Source organism: Larus michahellis, chromosome 16, assembly GCF_964199755.1.
Source record: "Larus michahellis chromosome 16, bLarMic1.1, whole genome shotgun sequence".
Lineage (NCBI taxonomy): Eukaryota > Metazoa > Chordata > Aves > Charadriiformes > Laridae > Larus > Larus michahellis.
The window spans coordinates 4471584-4490761 of record NC_133911.1 but is presented as its reverse complement, the minus strand read 5'-3'; the positions used below and the strand labels follow the sequence as shown (position 1 = coordinate 4490761).

General features: G+C 45.8%; 1 protein-coding gene across 1 annotated transcript in view; it reads right to left on the bottom strand.

The window, feature by feature from the left end:
• The window catches only part of NOC2L (NOC2 like nucleolar associated transcriptional repressor), a 51172-nt gene that overhangs the window by 31614 nt on the left and 380 nt on the right, over positions 1-19178 (bottom strand). Inside the window, exons 2-12 of the mRNA XM_074609453.1 lie at positions 18825-19007; positions 17792-17960; positions 17151-17261; positions 16387-16507; positions 15708-15798; positions 14844-14922; positions 13027-13137; positions 11133-11246; positions 10254-10442; positions 8169-8308; positions 2750-2861 (exon numbers count right to left, since the gene is read on the bottom strand). Coding sequence (XP_074465554.1) covers positions 2750-2861; positions 8169-8308; positions 10254-10442; positions 11133-11246; positions 13027-13137; positions 14844-14922; positions 15708-15798; positions 16387-16507; positions 17151-17261; positions 17792-17960; positions 18825-19007 — 1420 coding nt within the window. The remainder of the gene's footprint in view (positions 1-2749; positions 2862-8168; positions 8309-10253; positions 10443-11132; positions 11247-13026; positions 13138-14843; positions 14923-15707; positions 15799-16386; positions 16508-17150; positions 17262-17791; positions 17961-18824; positions 19008-19178) is intronic.

The following is a 19178-nucleotide window of genomic DNA, read 5'->3' as shown; positions in this document are numbered from 1 at the left end:
ACTCCCATCTGCGTTGCACTCCAAGCGCCTGGGGACTTTCTCCGAAGCAAGCTGCCCATCCAAAACAAGACTCAAGCCATTTAAGTGTCCAACTGAAAAACTCATGCCTTCCTAAGCATGTCAGGGTTAAACTCCCCTGCCATCCCTCCACAGACGAAGCCAATTTTAAAATCGGCATGCGAAGTCTGCCTGTGGGGAGATTTCCACCTTGTTTATCCATACCTGCCCTCCAGCAGATGAGCCACCAATTTTCCTGCTGCAGAAACTAGTGCCTGTCACACAATAATTGAAGTGATGGGGAGGAAAAAAAGAAAAAAGCCTGGGATCTCACAGGCCCTTCAAGACGAATAACAATACAAAAATAAAAGCCTGTCTGCTTTACACTCCTCCCAAACCACCTCCTCCATTCACAAGATGTAATTTTAGCAAGCTGTTTCTTTTGCTCCATCCTGGAAAGCAGAGTAAGAGAGGAGGCAGCACTGGATGCCCACGCTGGGCCCTTGTCAAGATGCATCAAGTAGTCAGCTCTCATCTCTATTGGCAGGGGCTCAGGGAATTCCTGTTCCTATGGGAATTGCACAAACATTCAATCTGCTGTTTTTTGAAAGCACAGCAGTGACAGGGCTGAGACAAGAGGTAGCAAGGGATGGGTTTCCTTGATGGAGAGGGGGAAGGGAAAACAGACTTACACAGGAAGCTTCACAGAATCTACACTCCAAGGCTGTGCAAAGCCCTCTCCAAAAAGCACGCAAAACATAGTCACCAACTCCACAGACATTCTTTTACTGCACTTCGATTCAGTTGCAACAGTGACAGAGAGAAAAGCCTTTCCTCCCTCCTATCAAACGGAGCACACCTTATGCTGGGAAGGTTTCATTCCGCTCCCCTGACCCCAAGTCACTCCCCTCAAGTCTACTCCTGCTTATACCAATACACTGACCAGATCCTTCAACCTCATGATGGTTTGGATAATGGGCTTGAAATGGCTTTTGTTTCATGATATGGTGTGGCATGGGACTATTGACTAAGTCACTGCTGAATTTGTGAGCTGGCAGAAACAGGCTCATAGTTAAAGCGCTGGGTTGGGCATCAGAATGCAGATTCTCCTCCCAGCATCACCACAACCACCCTGGGACTTTGGGCAGGTCACTTCCCCTCCGTGTGCTAAAGCTTCCTACCATCTCATCCGCACAGCTGGAATACATCTCCTGCCTGAAGACAGTTGTGGAGACACACCAAGGGTTGTGTTCAGATACCTCTGTAACAGAGAGGAGGTGAGAGTTGGGAAAAGATGGAAGTACAAAGGGAATAGCCCTGAATGCTCTCGGGAACTCCACAGAATATTTGAGGGATCCCTTGCAGAAGATAGGCAGGAAGAAGGGAAAGGTTGTCAGCTGCAGGGAGATACAGGAGTTAAACATCATGCCAGTCACCTTAGGTTACAGAACTTAAAGCAAAATAATTGCTAAAGTAATGTGAAAGAGTATGCAAGCAACACACAGGCACACATTTACCCTGCCCCCATCTTTTCCTTGTCACCAACACCTGGACAAGCTGAGTAGTGCCTCACAAACAAACACAGCAGGATCGGATGTGGTCACGGGCTTGTGGAAGCTGGGAGGAAGCTCAGCGTGCAGTGTGGTAACGTCTGGCTGGGGCCCGACACAGATTACAGCCAAGGTGCTGGGGCCAGAACGCAAAGAGGGGCGGGAAGGGGGGCTCCGAGGGGAAAAAGGCTTTATCTCTCAGAGCACTAAGAAGTACAAAGCAAAGAAACCACCCTCACCCCAAGCTCCACTACCCCCAGAGTGGAGATGCCTCTATCATTAAATCTGGTTGGCAGCATTTCAAATATGCATGAACAAGAGGAAGGAAGCAGGCGAATGGCAAAGCCACACAGGCCACAGCCAAGGAGCAGCGGAGGAGGCAGGAGAGCAGGAGGAGATTTATAAACATCGCTGCCTTCCACAGGCTCAGAGGATGTGGTTTGCAGAGGACGTTTACAACACAAACCCACAAAAGCCTTTGCTTCAACAGAACTTGATTAGGAATGAGCCCGGCTGACTGGGGTCATTTATTATAGAAGTCTCCCTCCCTCTTCCTCTTCAGTGTCCAGCCTCATGCCAATCTACTGGGGCTTCTGCAGTCCTCATCCTGCCTCACTCATGCTTCTTCAGGGAGATTTGGCTGCATCACTTCTGTACCACCTTCTTAGAGCAGCAAGGCTAGAGAGACATCAAGCATCTGATACGTGGGAAAGCTGGATGGTCTCTTAGCACCAGTATTTCACCAAACATACTGCATGGTTGCGTTCACCGAGATTTTTTTTCCTAAGTAAATTCTGAATTCTTGAAGGGCTTTTGCCTTCCATTTCCCTTTAGTCTGCAGCTAGAAGAAAATCCTTTTGCTACGATACCAACACACCAGCAGGATCAAGCAACGTCAGCTTGGGAAGTTACTGCAACCAGTTGAGCCTCTGAATCTCTTTGGCAAACCCTTTGCCTATTCCAGCTGCATTAGTTAAACCACATCGGAACATATTTTTGCACCTCTGATACCCTCCACTCACAGGCCAATAAAAGTTTAATCCCATTTGCTAACCCAACAATACATTCAGTCTGATGCTGTTTGCCAGGGATTTTAGGAAGTAAGCAAATTGGGCAATCTTGGGAGCTGTTGGTGGGTATAGTGAGTGTGCTTATTAGGTAGCAGGAATCAGCCATTGCTAGGTCAACATGAACCAACTGACCTCCAGGATAAGTGGCAACACTGGGATGAAGGTCCTGGTGTTCTCAGACAACAGCGTAAGTGCACGGATGCAGTGCATGCGCAGAGGGTAGAAACGAGCCGTCGGTACCAGCCTAGAGAATAAAAAAAGAAGAAAGCATATTAGGCCAAGTTTATAGAGGAACTGCACCTGTGGCCTTCAGTGACACTTGAGAGCCCTTCCTATTCTACAAAAGATGGGCAGCTTTAGTATTGCACAGCAAACTGCTTGAGCTGCTGAAGCTATCCCATAGTTGGAAACAAAAAAGTCATACACATGAAAGCTGTAACACTAACACACAAATTCCTGCAACCAAAGCGCTAGGTTTCCAGCTTCTACTGGGAGAAAGCGCTACAAGACAAGAGCTTTGCAGACGAAGTTTATCACCAAAGCTGTTTAGTCACATTGAACACTTGGCTCTCATGGTCCCAGCACAGGTAGGTATGCAAGAAAAAGTGGCAGGAACCAGCAGTAAAATGCCCACCTAAAGCAGCAAGTTTGACCAAGAAAGGGCTCCCCCAGCATACCAGTGGCACTACAAGGAGGAAGATATTTCCCTCTGCGTACCCACAGAATTCATGCTGTCACCTGAACAGTGATCCCCTTAGTGTGGAGTGTCCCTGAGGTAGGAGGGGCTGGACTAGCAGTGACCAGCATATCAGAAAGGACAGTGTGGGAATGAGAGTGACCTCTCACAGCCAAATCTGCTCAGCTCTCTCCAACCCAGAGGAGCACCTGAGCTATTCCCATCTCCTTTGGAGAGGCAACACGTACATTTGAACACCCAGTAATCGCCACGGAGGGGAAGAGGCCAGACTTTCTTTGACCCACCCTTCAAACCGTTACACGCTCAGGTATTAGGAAAGGAGTAGAGCCAAATCTCCTTGTAAGGTTGGGACTGAGAAGGGTCAGCTCCCCCAGAACCACATAAACCAGCAGCAGAGGGAAGAATGCAGAGCTATCCCTAAAAGACACCAGCCCTCATTACCGTGCCACTCCAGAAACCTCTCACTCTGAATGACCTGTACTTGAAGACATGGATGCTTCCAGCATTAACAAGGATTTTTTTTTTATTTAAAAAATAAAAACCAAAAAAACCCCACAGTTCCCAGACAACAGGCTCAAGTCTGATAAATGAACCCCTCCCCTCTCCAAAGAGCTTGCTGAGCAATCCAGGAGAGCAAAAATATGCTTGACCAGGCACCATAAATCACCTGCATCTTCCCCCCTCCAAATAGTGAAATAATTATCATTGGATCCATTATAGAAATAAATCTACTTTGCACCCCTGATCTGGCACCGCTGGAGATGACGAAAGCCATTCCCAGGAATTAATTGATCGAGGAATAAACCTGTTAAGTGTATAGATTTACTGTAAACCAAGACCATTAATTTTAGAGTGCGTGGCGATGCAACAATCTGCTCAACTTTGCGATGGCTGGATGCACAGGGAATACAAAACACAGCTGGGTCCCAGCTCTGCCGAGGAACGTCCAACTGACTAGTCACTGCAGGGTGCAGCCAGGGGGGTCCAAACTGCCTCACATTTCATCTCAGCAGCGAGTGCTCTCATGTCTTACCACTACTAGTTCTTGGAATGCCTGCTGTACTTCTCTCACGCAGCCAGGGCACAGGCTGTGGTGTAGAGAACAGCCTAAAGACTTCTCAAGGCTTATTTTTACTCACTACAGCTCCTTGTGTTATACTGCTAGGTGACCATGATCTTCCTCTGGCTAGAGAGGACAGAGAACACTTCGTTTGACATCAGCCTCCACCCCACCAGGACAGGTCACCAAGGGAAGTTGCTCAGGTATGCCAAGGTTGTGCTTCCTTCTCCATGAAGGAGGCCGGAACCCAAAACTTACCAGGCACCAAAAATCCTCATTTAACTATAAACCAGGGAGGAACTTCATTTTTATAGCTTGGACTGGAAGCAAGGTAGAAATCCAAGCAGACACAGTCAGAAAAACACTATGGGATGAGGGGAAAAGGGATAACAGAACAGGAGCTTCTGCAACAACTGCAAAAAACCCCAACCATGACCTCAGACAAATGCAAGCACACAGGTCAAAAGGAGGAACTCAGGGACCATGGAGACAGAGAAAAAGCACAATGCAGAGAAAGGAAGGGGGAAAATAATCTCCTGCACATTCTACTATCTCTGCAATACCTACAACACTGCTCCATTGGTCAAACTAACTGCAATCTTTCCACTGCTTGTGAGAACAGCCTCACTCATTATTACATGGCAATTCCACGAGCAAACTCAGCAGTGAGGCTCTTCCCAGCATTACAGAAGTCAGAAACCATCAATTCCAGCACTTCTCCATTTGCTAGTCCACATTCTCTGGACCACATCTTGAGCACAGGTAACTTCTAGACACACATGGAGTCCATTGCTGTAATATGTATTATTAAAAATAGTTTCAATGCATTTTATATGCTGGAAAGCAAGAAGAGGGAGCAAGAAAATTAGGGAGCTAATTTTGATTTTAGCAGGCAACCCTCTTCTGGGAGTTATGTTGTTTAATTACTTCTCAAATTCTGCCCTGATCCCCACCCAGAGCAAAAAGCCTGTGATGGATGGCAGTTTCTCCCCATTGCCCTCAGGTAAGAGGCCAGGGTGGCATGAGGAGCAGTCCATGTCCCACAGACAGACAGACACCCGCTCACCGCCCTTTTGCTGGAGCCAGGCGCCACCTCCCGGTACAAAAGGCACTGGGGAAAGAAAGGGGTGTCCCCTCCAAGCACTACCACCCTCCGCCCCACGGCACACCACCACATCAGGAGCAGAAGTGCAAGAAGGTCTTCCAGATGTTGCACAGCATTCTGTCCCACCACCTGCTCACACACCTCTCGAAGCTGAGCTGCCCAGAGAAGCAAACAGAGGGGCCCAGCTCGCTTACACCATCTCCACCAGAAAGTTTGGTGGCAGCAGGCAAATACTAAGCAGCCCCCAGGCAGATTCACACCCCTCAACACGCCTTCCAGAATTGCATAACATGGTACAGGAAGGAAAAAAAAAAAAAACCCTTGACCTGCAGGCTAGATTATTTTATCCTCTCACCTCAAACAGAAACAATCCATAACACCCAGTTGGTACGGACACCAGGGGATGTGGCCCAGAGACTGATTCTCACGAGTGCCAGTTTGGACAGCACAGCCACCAACACTGAGAAGAGGCTGCCGTGCTCAGGATGGAGCCGCAGGGATCCTGGATATAGGCTGAAGCCCGTGGAGCCACATCATTCCCATATCTGCTACCCTGCCTCCCCCCTTTTTATATCCCAGACACTGCCTTGGCTCAGTACAGAAGCCAGGGTGGGATCTACTTCTATTTTCCCCACCCTAGAACCCATCTGTCAGGTTCCCAAGTCTTTGAAGCCTTGTCAGACGGTAACCGTACTTCACGCCAAGAAGCCCTGTCCGTCACAGATGCTAAAAAATTCTATTTACTGCTCTTGCTGAGACTCACCCGATTCACCTTTCCTTAGCCGCAGATAGCTGATTTATCTGCCTGGACAGGTAGAAAACTGCTTAGATTAGTCCACAGGACAACTAAAGCTTTCCAACGGCAGCGGGAAGCAGCCTGTGCACATGGGGGATGGGAAGAGGGATGTATGCACGCTCTAACGATCGTTTAAATCTGCTTATCTTCATCACCACTTGGGAGTTTTTTCAAGACCAGGCGGGTGGCATTTTAAAGCTGAGAATCTGGTTAACAGAGCTAACAGGATTTCAAAGATCACCAGAGATTCAGAAACTCCCTCAATGCTCATTATTAACAGCCATTTCAAAGCACAAAAACTGCATATATAAACTGATGGGGAAAAAAAAAAAGAAATTTTCAGCAGAGACATACTAAAAACAATAAATATGTCCTAGTTTTTCAAATTCTAACAAATATTCTCAAAAAAAATGCATCTAACTGTATTTACAGAGCTAGAGATGAGGACTTGGTTCTGCACTGTGGCACTGTCAGGTCCTGAGCAAGTCAGTGCATTTTTTCCTTGCCGCTGTGTACACAATCAGGAGGATAATTTGTTCAGGCTAGTCAGGTTGCGACTTCTGTGGAGCAGAGAGCCATCATCTACCCTGCACACTACCTCAAAGTAGAGCCATAGTACTGCAGAGCTACTGCACAACATACAGCTGCTGGCTGGGATAAGAGTTCATCTCCCCTTGGTCTCCGATTGCCCACGCACTGACACACTGGGATTTCATAACAACCACTGGGAGAAATTCCACCATGGTTCAACTCCACTAACGGAACTGGTGGAGTTCAGCATGCTTAAATGCAGACCACTATACCTGGCTCATGCTCTGGAAGTGAGGGAAAAACCAACCCTAAACCCCTAAAACAAACAAAATCCACAACAACGCACAAATGAGAATAGCTTTCATACTGCCAAAGTACCCGAGCAGCTCTTACTACTGGTGTGCTGATTTTAAGAAAAAAAATAAATTATAAAATTCTAAACGCACTTAGATTCCAAAACCAAGTCCCCATCTCCTGCCTCATTTTTTTTTCCAAATAGCTCAGCTCTGAGACAGACATACAAAGCATGCTTGCACTTGGACGGTTCTCCTTGGAAATATCCAGCCAGCTATAACCTCTTGGAAAGAACGCTCAGCACCACAGAAATACTACCTAGTGCTGCAACTGCTCTACACATGACAAAGCATTCTGATGGATGTTAAAAGATTAAGCTTCCCTACTTGGGCTAGTTCTTCATATGAATGCTTGGGGACAACTCGGTTATTTTAAGCTTTCCTTCAGAAAAAGAGGACACTACCTAGAGAACATCTTCTTGGAGATACAGTTCTCCAGCCATAGAGGTAATCATGTACTTTTTAGCACCAAAATTAACTGCATTGCTTTGGGTCTCCCCCAGATGATAGCAAAAAGTGTTAGCATTATTCAGAAGCGTGCCCAGACCACATAAACACTGCAAATATTCTGGAGCGTAAAGGAAGAAGAATTTCACAGCATTTTCCATTCTCACTGCTGGGCATCACTTACTTAGCTACTTTTCAGATTAGCCCAGAAATGGCTGCAGTTTGACACCAGGTCACAGCTTGATTGGTCCTCCTTCAACATGGGAGCTCACAGAAGGATTTGAACTGGGCACCAAATCTGGCAGAACTGAAATTCCTGATACAGAGACTTTAGTGGCGGTGTAGGTTATTCTTCCCTAGGCTTTCTCACCACCTAAACATACAGGTGCCCACAACACATCTTCAGCTGCAATACTTCAATCAAAAGCAGCTCTCAGACAATTCCTTACAACGCAAGGTTAAACTCAAACCACATAATGGCAACACCCACTTAGTAACTCCTCTGCCACATCAAGCAACAGAAAGAAGTACAGCCAAAAGAAGAAAAAAAAGTCCTACTTACTTTATACAGCCAATGATGACCTGCGTCAAAGGATAGATCAACGGCTCCATGACCTCACTGGGATAGATTGTGCTGAGAACCCGACACCAGAAATACAGGCAGTGGATATACTGCCAGTTATAAACAGACTGGAAATTCTCCTGCAGAAAAGGGGAAAAAAAACAGCACAAACTTGAAAATGTGGCATTTGAGAGAAGTTCACTCTGGTTTCTCTACAGGACTTATTTTATCTAGTACTCTCCAACAGGACCTTGTGTACTGTTTAGAGAGCAATAACTAATGTTCTAGCTGTCACTTTGATGCTAGTGGCTGACCCACCATCCAGCAAGTTGTTACGTAGCAGCTTGCCCTTCCCACTCGAGGCTTCCCTTCCCTCAGCTGTGTTAATCAAACCCCCCTAACCACCGACCCACTAACTCTGAAAGGCAGCATCAGTGCTCATTTTAAAGATGTTCCTACAAACGTTCACTGTCAAAGCAAGGACCAAATGATCAACCCAGCACTCCCCCCTGCTTTTGGAAAAGACTACGCAGGACAGTTTCATTTTTCTCAATTGTAGAGTACAAAATGACAGACAGCAGAGCTAAGAACAAACTTCCAGCTCTGTTTCTCAGACAAGTCTTTATGGTTACCAGCAAAAACCAATGCAACGCGCCAGCAGTGTGCCTGACGTGGAATGACACACTGAATCAGCACGTCAGGCTGGCTCAGTAGTAGGGGTAGGTGTGGGTCAGGTCTTGCACCAATCCAAGAGACACGGTTTTCAAGAATGTTTGGGAAAGCCCTGACTCCCCCCCAGCCCCTCCACGTGCTTAAGCAGCCCATAGTGCCAGGTCAAATAAAAGCCCAGAGGAGCACAGGAGCCCCTTAAGGATACCCTTTCTAAGGAGTTCTGCAGGCCCACGTATTCCCCAGAACTGCACCAGGCACTCAGGAGACTGCACTTAACAAGGTGCCTCAGCTCCAATGTGTGTTTGTTTCAGATGGACTTTCAAAGCCCAGGTCACCTCCTCTTTTGTGTGGATGAAGCAAGATGTTTAAGTCCCAAAACAAGGACAGAAGCCCTCAATTGCAGCCACTGGACCGAACTTTGCAGTAGAGACATAAACCGCAGCTGGCAATGGTAGAGCTCTCCCAGATCTCACCAGGTCACCGAGACGTACCAAGCAGCTCTGTTCTCAGCTTCTCTGGCACAGAACAGATAAGCAATCTGCTCCTGTAATCACCTTCCACAACCACCCACTGCTCTATTTAAATTAATTGGCTTATTGCTTGGATTTGTACATTTTGGTTGTGCTGTTGTATTTAAAGTTCCTACAACCCTCCCCAGCTGTGAAATCAAGTGGATTTAGTTCTTGTCTGGGCCAGGACTGAGGGTGTAAGAAGCCAATGCAATCCAATTAGGGCATATGCAGCCCAGACTTCATTTATCTCTGCTCATTTATCCCCATGTCTGAACAGCCAGGAGATTTAACTGGTCACCAATCCTGCAATGTTTGGGAGCAGCTGAACAATTCATTTATAGGGGTCTGTTTTGCTAAACACAACTAAAGCCAGGATTACCAATCTGACTCAGATTTCCGAGGTCAGACTGGAGGTGGCTGAAATCAGGGCTGCTCCCAAAAGGTCTGAGCTGCTTTGTTCAATTAAGTCCTTTAAATAGTATGGACTTCACTGGAAAGATGCACGCACCAGGGTGGTTCCTAATCTTCTTTACCATGAGGTTTTGCGACAGAGGCTGCAAACAGCAGCTTCACAGAGTGGAAAAAGGGTGCCCAAGGCAGAAGATGGAACATGCATCGCAAACTCTTGCAAGTTGGGGAGAGAAAAGTGACTTCAACCCCGCAGTTGTCTTTCCTTATTCCTTGATGAAATTCTAAACTAACACAGGCAACTACGGGGTGATCTCCAAAGCTCCCAGCCCCTGGCAAAAAATTGCTCAGCACGTTATGAAATGGGTCAGACACAAATACTGACACTTTAGAGACATTACCAAAAGCCTGAAGGGGCTACTGTAGTTTTCCCTCTCTCCACACATTCCCCCCCAAAGGAGGGTACACTCCTTCCATGCTGACGGGTACCTACCTTCTTCTTTATTGTCATCGCACTGCGCAAGTGGATGGCAAGCTGACGGATGTAGATGAAGGCATGCTGGTAAGAGGTGTGTGTGTCCACAGCATACATCTCTGTCAGTGTGCGCTGCATGAAATTGATCATGGGCAGGACATTGGGAGAGGTGAATCTGGAATTCTTCACAAATGCGATGTACATTTGCTGTGCAGGAAAGAGGACACAATATAACCACAGAAAACAGTACAAAAACATTCTTTCATTAACCTTCTCCAGCCAGGTATGTCCAAACCCGGGTGAAGCTTTAGTTTTATAAGACAAGTCACTTCACAGGTATATGCAAAAATAATAAACCAGCCTGCTCCTTTTTCAGGGGAGATGGAACAAGAGTCAGAATCTCTTTGCACCCTTACGTTTTTTAGCACAGCACTTGGAGATGCCCCTGCCATTCCTTATCTGTGAGAGGAACTGTGACACAGCTTTGAGCCATACACGCTTACGGTTGGTCACAGTTCTCTTTCTGTAACAGTGGTACCCAAGCAAACTACACTTGGGAACCTTGGCTATTAGCTGAGAGATCCGAGCAGCTCAGTAGCACTGAGTAGCACATCAGCACTTGAGGAAAGCCCACAAGATTTGGAAGATAAGCATTCATCCAGTAGACAGATGAGTACCAGAGGCCTTCCCTGCTAAGGTCCTGTGTGCCTCTGGTAGTAAGGGCAGTTGTAGGAAGAAGGATATCACTGACTTAACACAGAATTTCTTCCCCGTTTAATTTTCTGGAGGTAGCCAGCACTATCTCCAGCACCAGCCCCAACTAACAGCCTACAGCTCATGCTCTAAGGTATAACATGAGAAAGAAAAGCTGTGGAGTATGGCAAGTACCAGCCTTACCTTAAGCAATGGACTCAGGTACACCTCTTTCTTGTAGCGGCAGATCTTGTTCAGCACAAGGAAGGCCAGTACTCTCACTGTTTCCTCACCTGTGCTCCACAAATTAATTGTTTGCTGGAATGGAAAATAAAAAGATATAGATAAGTGAATGAACAGAGAGCACCTTCCTGGTTACAGACAGGCCTGAGCTTCCCTCCTTCACATCAAAAAACCAAGCGAGGAGGACGATGGTACAAAGATGGCAGGCTGTATTGTCACAGAATCCGTCAGAACAGCACTGGCAGCCATTCTGTCCTCATACTCTAGCTGCGAGACCACTCAAAAGGCAAGGAAACTGTCCAAAACCAGCATCTCTGAAAAATACATGCACTTTTATTCACGTGCCTAAATACACATTTAAGCTTCTGAACATAGGCACCAGCCTGTGCATACAACTATCTCCTAGGCTTGGAAAACTTCCTCATCATCCCCGAGACAGCAGCACCACACTAGATTACATGTGTGGCCAATACATCTTCCAGCCCAACAAAAAAAAAAAAGTAATTTTTACACCTAACACTGAATTCTGCAGAATACAACTATACTGCAATTACACTCCAGTTATCGCCACAAACACCAAATTCTAGTTTCTCAAAGAATGCTATTACAGATGCACTTGTCTCTGGAGAGGGAACATCAGGGTTTGATTTATGAATTTATCACAGTTTTTTTTCCCCTCTGGGCAAGTAAGTTAAATTCCTGAGATACATCTCCTGGTGGTAGTTCTGACTTAATTCCAGCTCCCTGGACATTCACTGTATTAATACAAAGGACAGAGCAGCAGCAGGGTTTGGAGCCAGAGACAAGACCCGCGTCAGGCAGCACTTCTGCTGAGACATATCCTTAGTCACCCTGGTACACAAATGATGACGAACACCCAGTGCATCATAAAAATACCTACACCAGCTGGAGAGGGGTAGGTTAGTCTGTGCAGAGCTCTGGACTAACAGACAGCCCGTCATCGACATGTAAAGTCATTATGATGAGTTTTACCCATCTCTGCATTGCATAAAGCAATCATTCATTGGTCTCCCTCAAGTTCTTGAGAGGCAAATGAACATTTTTTGTTCTTCCCAGGCCTGCCTGCATTCGCCTGTTCAGATTATAGATTCACTCGGACATGGCTGGCTCTGTCAGGATGCATCTGGTACAGCAGGACCAAAATCACAGCTGATTCCTCCAGGAACTAGTTACCTTACCTCCACTAATGAACTCTAGAGGAAACCAGAAAGATTCCAGCTACAGGGCTGAAAAAGCCTACTCAAAAATCCCAGACTGCTACACCTTCAGATATGAGGCGTAACAGCCTCCCATCACTGTATACCAGTTATCTTTATCATCAAAGGGTTCCCAGCCTCATTTAAATGTTGTGTTGCAGCTTTCCATTTAAATGTCACCCTGTTGCCCTATCCCGCTCCTCCACACCTCCTTTGTTGTTCTTAAGTGCTCAGCAGTTGTGACTAAGTTTCTGCAAAAATATTCCACCCCCAGCTCTTGAGAGTGAAATACCATCACAGACGTACACACAGACTCAGCACTCAGGCAGCAAATTACTCCATCTGTGATGAGGAAGCAGACAGCTTCCCCGGAACACCTCCATCTCACTTTGCATGGGGATTAGCAGCAGCTACACACAGAGCCACATGCCCACTCTCCTCAGTGTGACAGCACTTCATGGTACCTAGAGGGCCTGTAAGAGAACGCGTCCTTTGCAGGACCAAAGGAAAAGCAAGGGAAGAGGAGTACAAGAGACTGAACTGTCATGGGATCCAGCCCAAATACCATGAGATGCTCATCTGAAGGGGTAAAGAAAGTACCTCAGATTCAAACAACATATCATAGCATGTCACCTTACCTTGAGAAGTGCACGGCACTGCTTGGGAAAGGACAAATAATAAGGCACTATGGAGTTGACATGCTGAAGGACTGCAACACCAACTGAGGCTTCTGTTAAGCAAGACAGGAGCTACAAAGGAAAAACAAAACACAATCCCATTTAGTGTGTAGTCCTCATCACTTCTTCCTTTATCATCTGTATTTGGCTGTTCCCAAGTGTTTTTGTGTTACCAAAACACTGGAAGAACAGCCTTCCCTAGGAAGAAGCTCAAACAAACCGCCAAAAACCGTATCGGGAAAGGAGCAGGCACATGGCAGGTTAGATAACTCCCCTGAAAGTACATCATCCTGAAAAAATGTGAGCTCAGGCTACTGGGCTTAAATGGCTAACAGCACCTGAGTTCATCACGTAAAACCTCATTTGTGTGTACTGCAAAAGCTAAGTCTACACACAGTTTAAGACTTCTCGTAGACAGCACGACACCAATGCCTCTGTCATCTCACTACAAATGATCAAAGCACAATGAAGACACTTTCAGTCTACACAAGGCACGGAAACAGACCATCTGGGCTGACTGGCTGGATTTCACTGGGATTTCTTTAATGGGAAGCTAGAATACTACTGGGTATCAAGGGGTTAACTCCAGCTCAAGGAAAAGGTGAGACAAACTATTTAAGAAACAACATTTTGGTATTTCCAGGTTGTTCAGCTCAGTTCACCTGGAGACAAACCCAGAGACATTTGTGGTTTCTAATTTGAAGACAAAGCTCAAAGTCATTTCAATTTGAGAGAGATTCTGCCTGATGCAGTGCCCCCTCTTGCCTGCAATCCCAGTTGCTGGAAGCAGAAGCATTTTTTCTTCTTTTAACTTTCCTCCTCATTCTTCTCCTTACACTGCAAAGATTCTGGTCCCTCACACACCAATAGGAAAAAAGAAGATATTTTTCAGAAACTACTATGCCAGAAAGACAGGATAGTAAAGCCTGGGACTGAGGGCACTCAGAAGTAAGCACAGGACCAGGGATTACTTCAATGGGACTGCACTGCCAGCTTTTCCTTCTCTACTGCAATCTTTAGCTCTGCTGCTGGCAAGAGGCACCACGACTTGAGAAAAAAAGCTCTACTGATCAAAATGCTTTTTCTGCTAAGTCATTCTGCCAGCTTACAGCTAAGAGACATCAGCAGTTTCTTTCTCTTTCCTTATATACCCTTCCCTCAGCTTCTGAAAAATGAGTATTTCCGTGTTCTTTTAATATTCCAAATTTGGGAATACATGATGAAGCAATCTCAAAAAAAAAAATAATTAACCAGGGACAGGAGTTTCTTTCATAAATAATCCATGAATTGTCTCTGAAACACCAGACATCTGCAACTTTGGATGGATGGGATATCCTAGTAGGATGGAGCATAATCATGCTTGGAGATGTCATATATGAGGAGCTGAGGCTGTCAACGTAACATCTTAGTATTTACTATAAGAAGCAAGATCATAGTGCCAAAAATTGAATTAAAGATGCAGAATGCAGGAGCACAGCACTGCAAACTACTTTAAAGCCCACTAAATATTAATTTTTCAGACAAATTAAGACAGAAAGAACTGCCAGAATGTTAACTCAGCCCTTCGTTACAGGCTACCTATTTTGAGCGAACCATCCTATGGACCTCTAAATTGTTAGTTAGACCAACTACTTTCAAAACAAGACAAGGAACTAGGTGGACACACAAATCTGATGCCCAAGTCTTTGAGACTGCCTCATTCCAAAATACGCTGAACAAAAGCCCAGCAATGCACAGACTGATGATCCCAGAAACACAAACATGCTGAAAGTTCTTACTTGTACAGTACAGCTGAGGTACGCTTTTATGTCCAGTCGCAGCTTGCTCCAAAGTGGGCTGGTGGAAGGGAGGACCATTCTGGAAACGAGCAAAAGTCAGGTTTAGCTTTAAAAAAAAAACAACATGCCAAATAAATTTGATTTCAGCAGCACAAAGAATAGCCTGTTCACTTCCTTGATATTGCTAGCGAGTAAAGACAACCGCTAGCAAAGCAAGAAATAAAAGAAGTAACAATTTTATCATGGGTGAAAAGTAGTAATTCCAGTCTGTGAAGACTACCTGAAGAACAGTATTAGAAAATTCAATTCAAAGAGCTTCACAGCAGCGTACCCAGATCTCTGGAAGTGTGATACAGGAGACCTGAATCCCTCACACTGATATTATCATCTAGTCAGGCATTCTGCAGCCACTGCCTGAGAACAGAGCAGGCTGGTTTGTAGCGAGGAAGTCTGTTTTGGGGATCAAACTAGTTGTGAGACATTTGCTCTATCTATTCCAAACTTTGGACACTGCACTGGAAGTAGTGCCCCCAGGCCACCCCAAAATTCAGACACGGCCTGTACAAGTCAGGCCTGGGGAGGAAAGAGGCGGGTATTTACACAAAGAACTGGAATTTACTTCTCAGACTAGGCACCGCTGTCAACAAGGAATCTAGAGTTTAGTTCACCCCTAGTTTTACAGAGGACACACTTCTGGGGAAGAAAGGAACAACCTAGCTAAGACAACTGTGAGTATCATCAGGCAACTTTGACGGTGTTTGGGAAGAGCTGACATCTTTTCCTAGCTTCACAGCCAGACTGCAGTTCTGAAAAACCCCAGTCAGCTTTCTCTCACCTGCAGTTCCCAAATCTTCTCAGACTTACTTTAGTTTGTTCTTTGGGGGTTTCAGAAGAAGCAGCTTCTGCACGCAGCTGAAGAGGTCCCGGACACAGAAGGACACAAGGGCATTGAACACTAGTTAAAAAAAAAGTCAGTAAAACATTTGTAAATAATTTTCCATATAGTCCTGTTTTCTCACCTAATCTGAAGAGAGCTCCCCAAGGAACTGAAGCCAGTAATTCCCATAGCAGAACTGTTGCATTTACACAAGCTTCCAGAAAACATCAGTTTGTCTTACCTTAGAATTTTTAATCTAAACAGCAAGATTACAAGTGACAGCTTTCTGGCACAGGGGCCATCTCTTTGCTCTCTCAGTAAACAGTACCAAGCACAAAAGCAGCCTGAACCATGACTGCAAACATATAAACAGTACCTAGCTTCAACTTCACTCTAAATAGTCCAGTGAATGAAGCATGGTACTTTCCTCAGCAGTCTGCAAGCCCAGCTGCTCCAGGCATGCACACCGAGAGGTATACTTACTGGGACACCAGAAGAGATACCACTGCACAGACTCACCACCAGGAAGAAGATAAGCTACTTAAGTGAAATGAAGCCTACGAAAGGGTAAGTTAACTCCTGCCAGGACTTATCCCCGCTCTCTTCCAACAGCTAAATCTTCCCTACGAAAACCCTTCTCTCACAGGAGTATGGTGACCAACTCACCTGCAGCATCGATGATTTGATATTTGCTAGGATCAGCCCCACCATTATCTCCTTTGGTGGTTGCTACAGCTGCTTTAAAGGCTTGAGTGATTTCATGGAAAAGTTTTGGTGTTGGCCTTCTCTGGGGAAAGAACAAAAAGGATTGCTGAGGAGAAAGAGCAAGGAATATTCTGAAACTCTGAAGCACTCTACTGGGACAAGAGTACTGGAATTCATTGTAACTTTGATTGCAAAAATAGCTCCATCCTCTAACACAAAGGAAAAGTGTCAAGAAAGTACTAACAAATGCTAGTGGCCTTCACTTGCTCTAAAATGGGTTTCTAGGGCTTTTAATTGGTTGGGGGTGGAGAAGCAATAATCAGCTGCAAGCAATTATCCAATTTGACCTTTCCCTCCCCCTCTTAGTCAGAAGCAGCAAGCCATTTCATCACTACTCAAAACATGACTAAAAAAGTTCTTGGAGCTGCCAAAGGCACACTGCTTAGTAACAAGATGAAAAATCATAAGTTAACCATTCTGAGCCACACAAGTTTCTCTAGCTTCTCCCTTAGATGCAGTGCAAGTACTCTAATCTTGCAGCCCAAGCAAAAATTGCAAAGACAAGTCATGCTGAAGTAACAAGAGCACGCAGGACATACATCTTCTCTGTAGATTTTTGTGAAAGATGAACAAATTGAAAGTTGGTCTTTTAGAGGCAGTGACACATGCAGAGGAACATTTAAATGAGAATACTCAAGTGCCTTTTATTCCAACTCCCTGCTCACCTCTGCAGCTTTTTTCCATTCTTCAACCATTTTCAAGCTCACAGGGATCAAAGAAGCTTTCTTCCGTTTGACTGTTTCCTGTTCTTCTTCTTCATCTTCATCACTTGCTTCCTAGAGAAGTCAGTACCAAGACTGAGAAAAGGCTTATACACTTCTTTTCTGGCCCCACCTCTTTTGCTGAGCAGCTACTGAAGAGGAAAGGCAGGCATTGTGTAAAGCAGTAATAGAATTCACTAAGTGCTGATAACAGCATTAATAAAGTTACAGGTATTACAAATTCAAAAAAAAGCTACTTAAGCCCTGCAGCTTTGCTACATAAATACAATGTGCAATAATGTAAAACATGAAGGAGAAAGCATATCACTTGAGGCAAAACATACTCTCATTAGGAAAGGAGACACAAAACCAAAGCCACAGAGATACTCTAAGGCTGTGCTTTCACCATCTTTAACAAACCCCTCATGCCCAGTTCAAATGCACAGCTGATTTCCGGATTACAAGCCTGTACACCTGCAGATAATCTTTGGGGAAGCTCCTCCCCAATCATCTATGCCACTATAAGTCTTGCACTAAAACTCAAACACTTAACATGTAAGTAATTAAAATCACTGATTTCAGCACTCCAAAGTAGGCCCTAGTACCTCCAGCTTATCAGGTGGTATGTGCAACGCCTCCTCCTCATCAGAGCTGTCTGAAGCATCAAAATCCAGTAGTGTACGATCATTTTCCTCCAAAAACTTATAAAATTCAGGGTCTTTGTCCTTCAGCCGGGAGAGCTGATCTTTATGTTCAGATGCTTTTCCCTTCTTCCTAGTAGATAAGAATTAACATGCATTTATTCATCTCTCAAACTTCTGCTGATGCTGTAAGAAAAGTAAGCAGCTTCTGGGCACTAAAGCACACCTGGGGCTAATCTGAATGGTGATGGATTTACCAGGGCTGTGGCCACAGTTCTGTATCCCATTTAACACCTGGTGTTCTAGAGGTCTTACAAAAGGTTCTTTTCATTCAGCATTAAGAAATCCTGATAGCAAACTAGCAGGTTGTATTGAGACACAGACCAGAGGTCATGAAAACATCTTGCAAAACCAAAAAAAAAAATCTGTTTCTCAGGTTTGTTTTTTTAAAGTTAGTAAAGGTTGGAAGGGACCTTTGGAGATGATCTAGTCCAACTCCCTGCCAATGCAGGTTCACAAGATGTTGGTGGGATTCTAACTCCAAACCCTCTGGGCCACCAGCAAGTGGCCTGACCTCTTGGATACTTGCAAGCTGAAAGCAATACTGCCAGAGAAATCTGACAACAAAATCTCAGTAAAATCTTATCTGGTACTAAAGAATTGTTTTGACTTCTAATAATGATCAGCAGTGGCTAAGAACTACATAGTTTTCTATCTGCAGGTACTCCAGTGTCTTTCGGTAAGAGCAAACACACACAAACTGAGGAAAAGCAAAGTGAGCTTTGCCTGACTCCAATGTACCATGTAAAAGATTAAAAGCATATATCAGTTTTTCTCCACTACAGTTACTGAAGTGACACAGGTACAACGGAAAACCTGACTGTCACGTACCTTGTAACCACGCTGTGGTCTCGAACTTTTTAGGTGGCTTTTTAGGTACCTCTGACCCAGCTGGTCCCAGAACTAGTCTTTTCCATACCCAGCGGCTCGCCCTTACCTCCCCGCCGGTGGGGCCCGGAGCGGCTGCTTCGCCTTCCCATTCTGCTCCGCCTTCCCGCTGGGCCGCCGCTGCGCCGAGCCCTTGGCGGGCCTGGCGGCCTCCTCCTCCTCCCAGCCGCCGTCAGCCTCCGACTCGGACCCGGCGGCGAGAAACTCGTCCAGGCTCAGCTCCGCCAGGCTCCTGGGGGCGGTGAGGAGAGATGTGGCCGCTCAGCAGGGAGCCGGGCCGGCAGCGCCCGGGCCTGCCCGCTCACGGCGGCCTTGTGGCCGGCAGCGCGGGGGGCTGACGAGCCGCACCCGGGCCGGCGGCACCCCGAGGGCCTCCCCGGCGGTACCGCAGCCCCTTCCCACA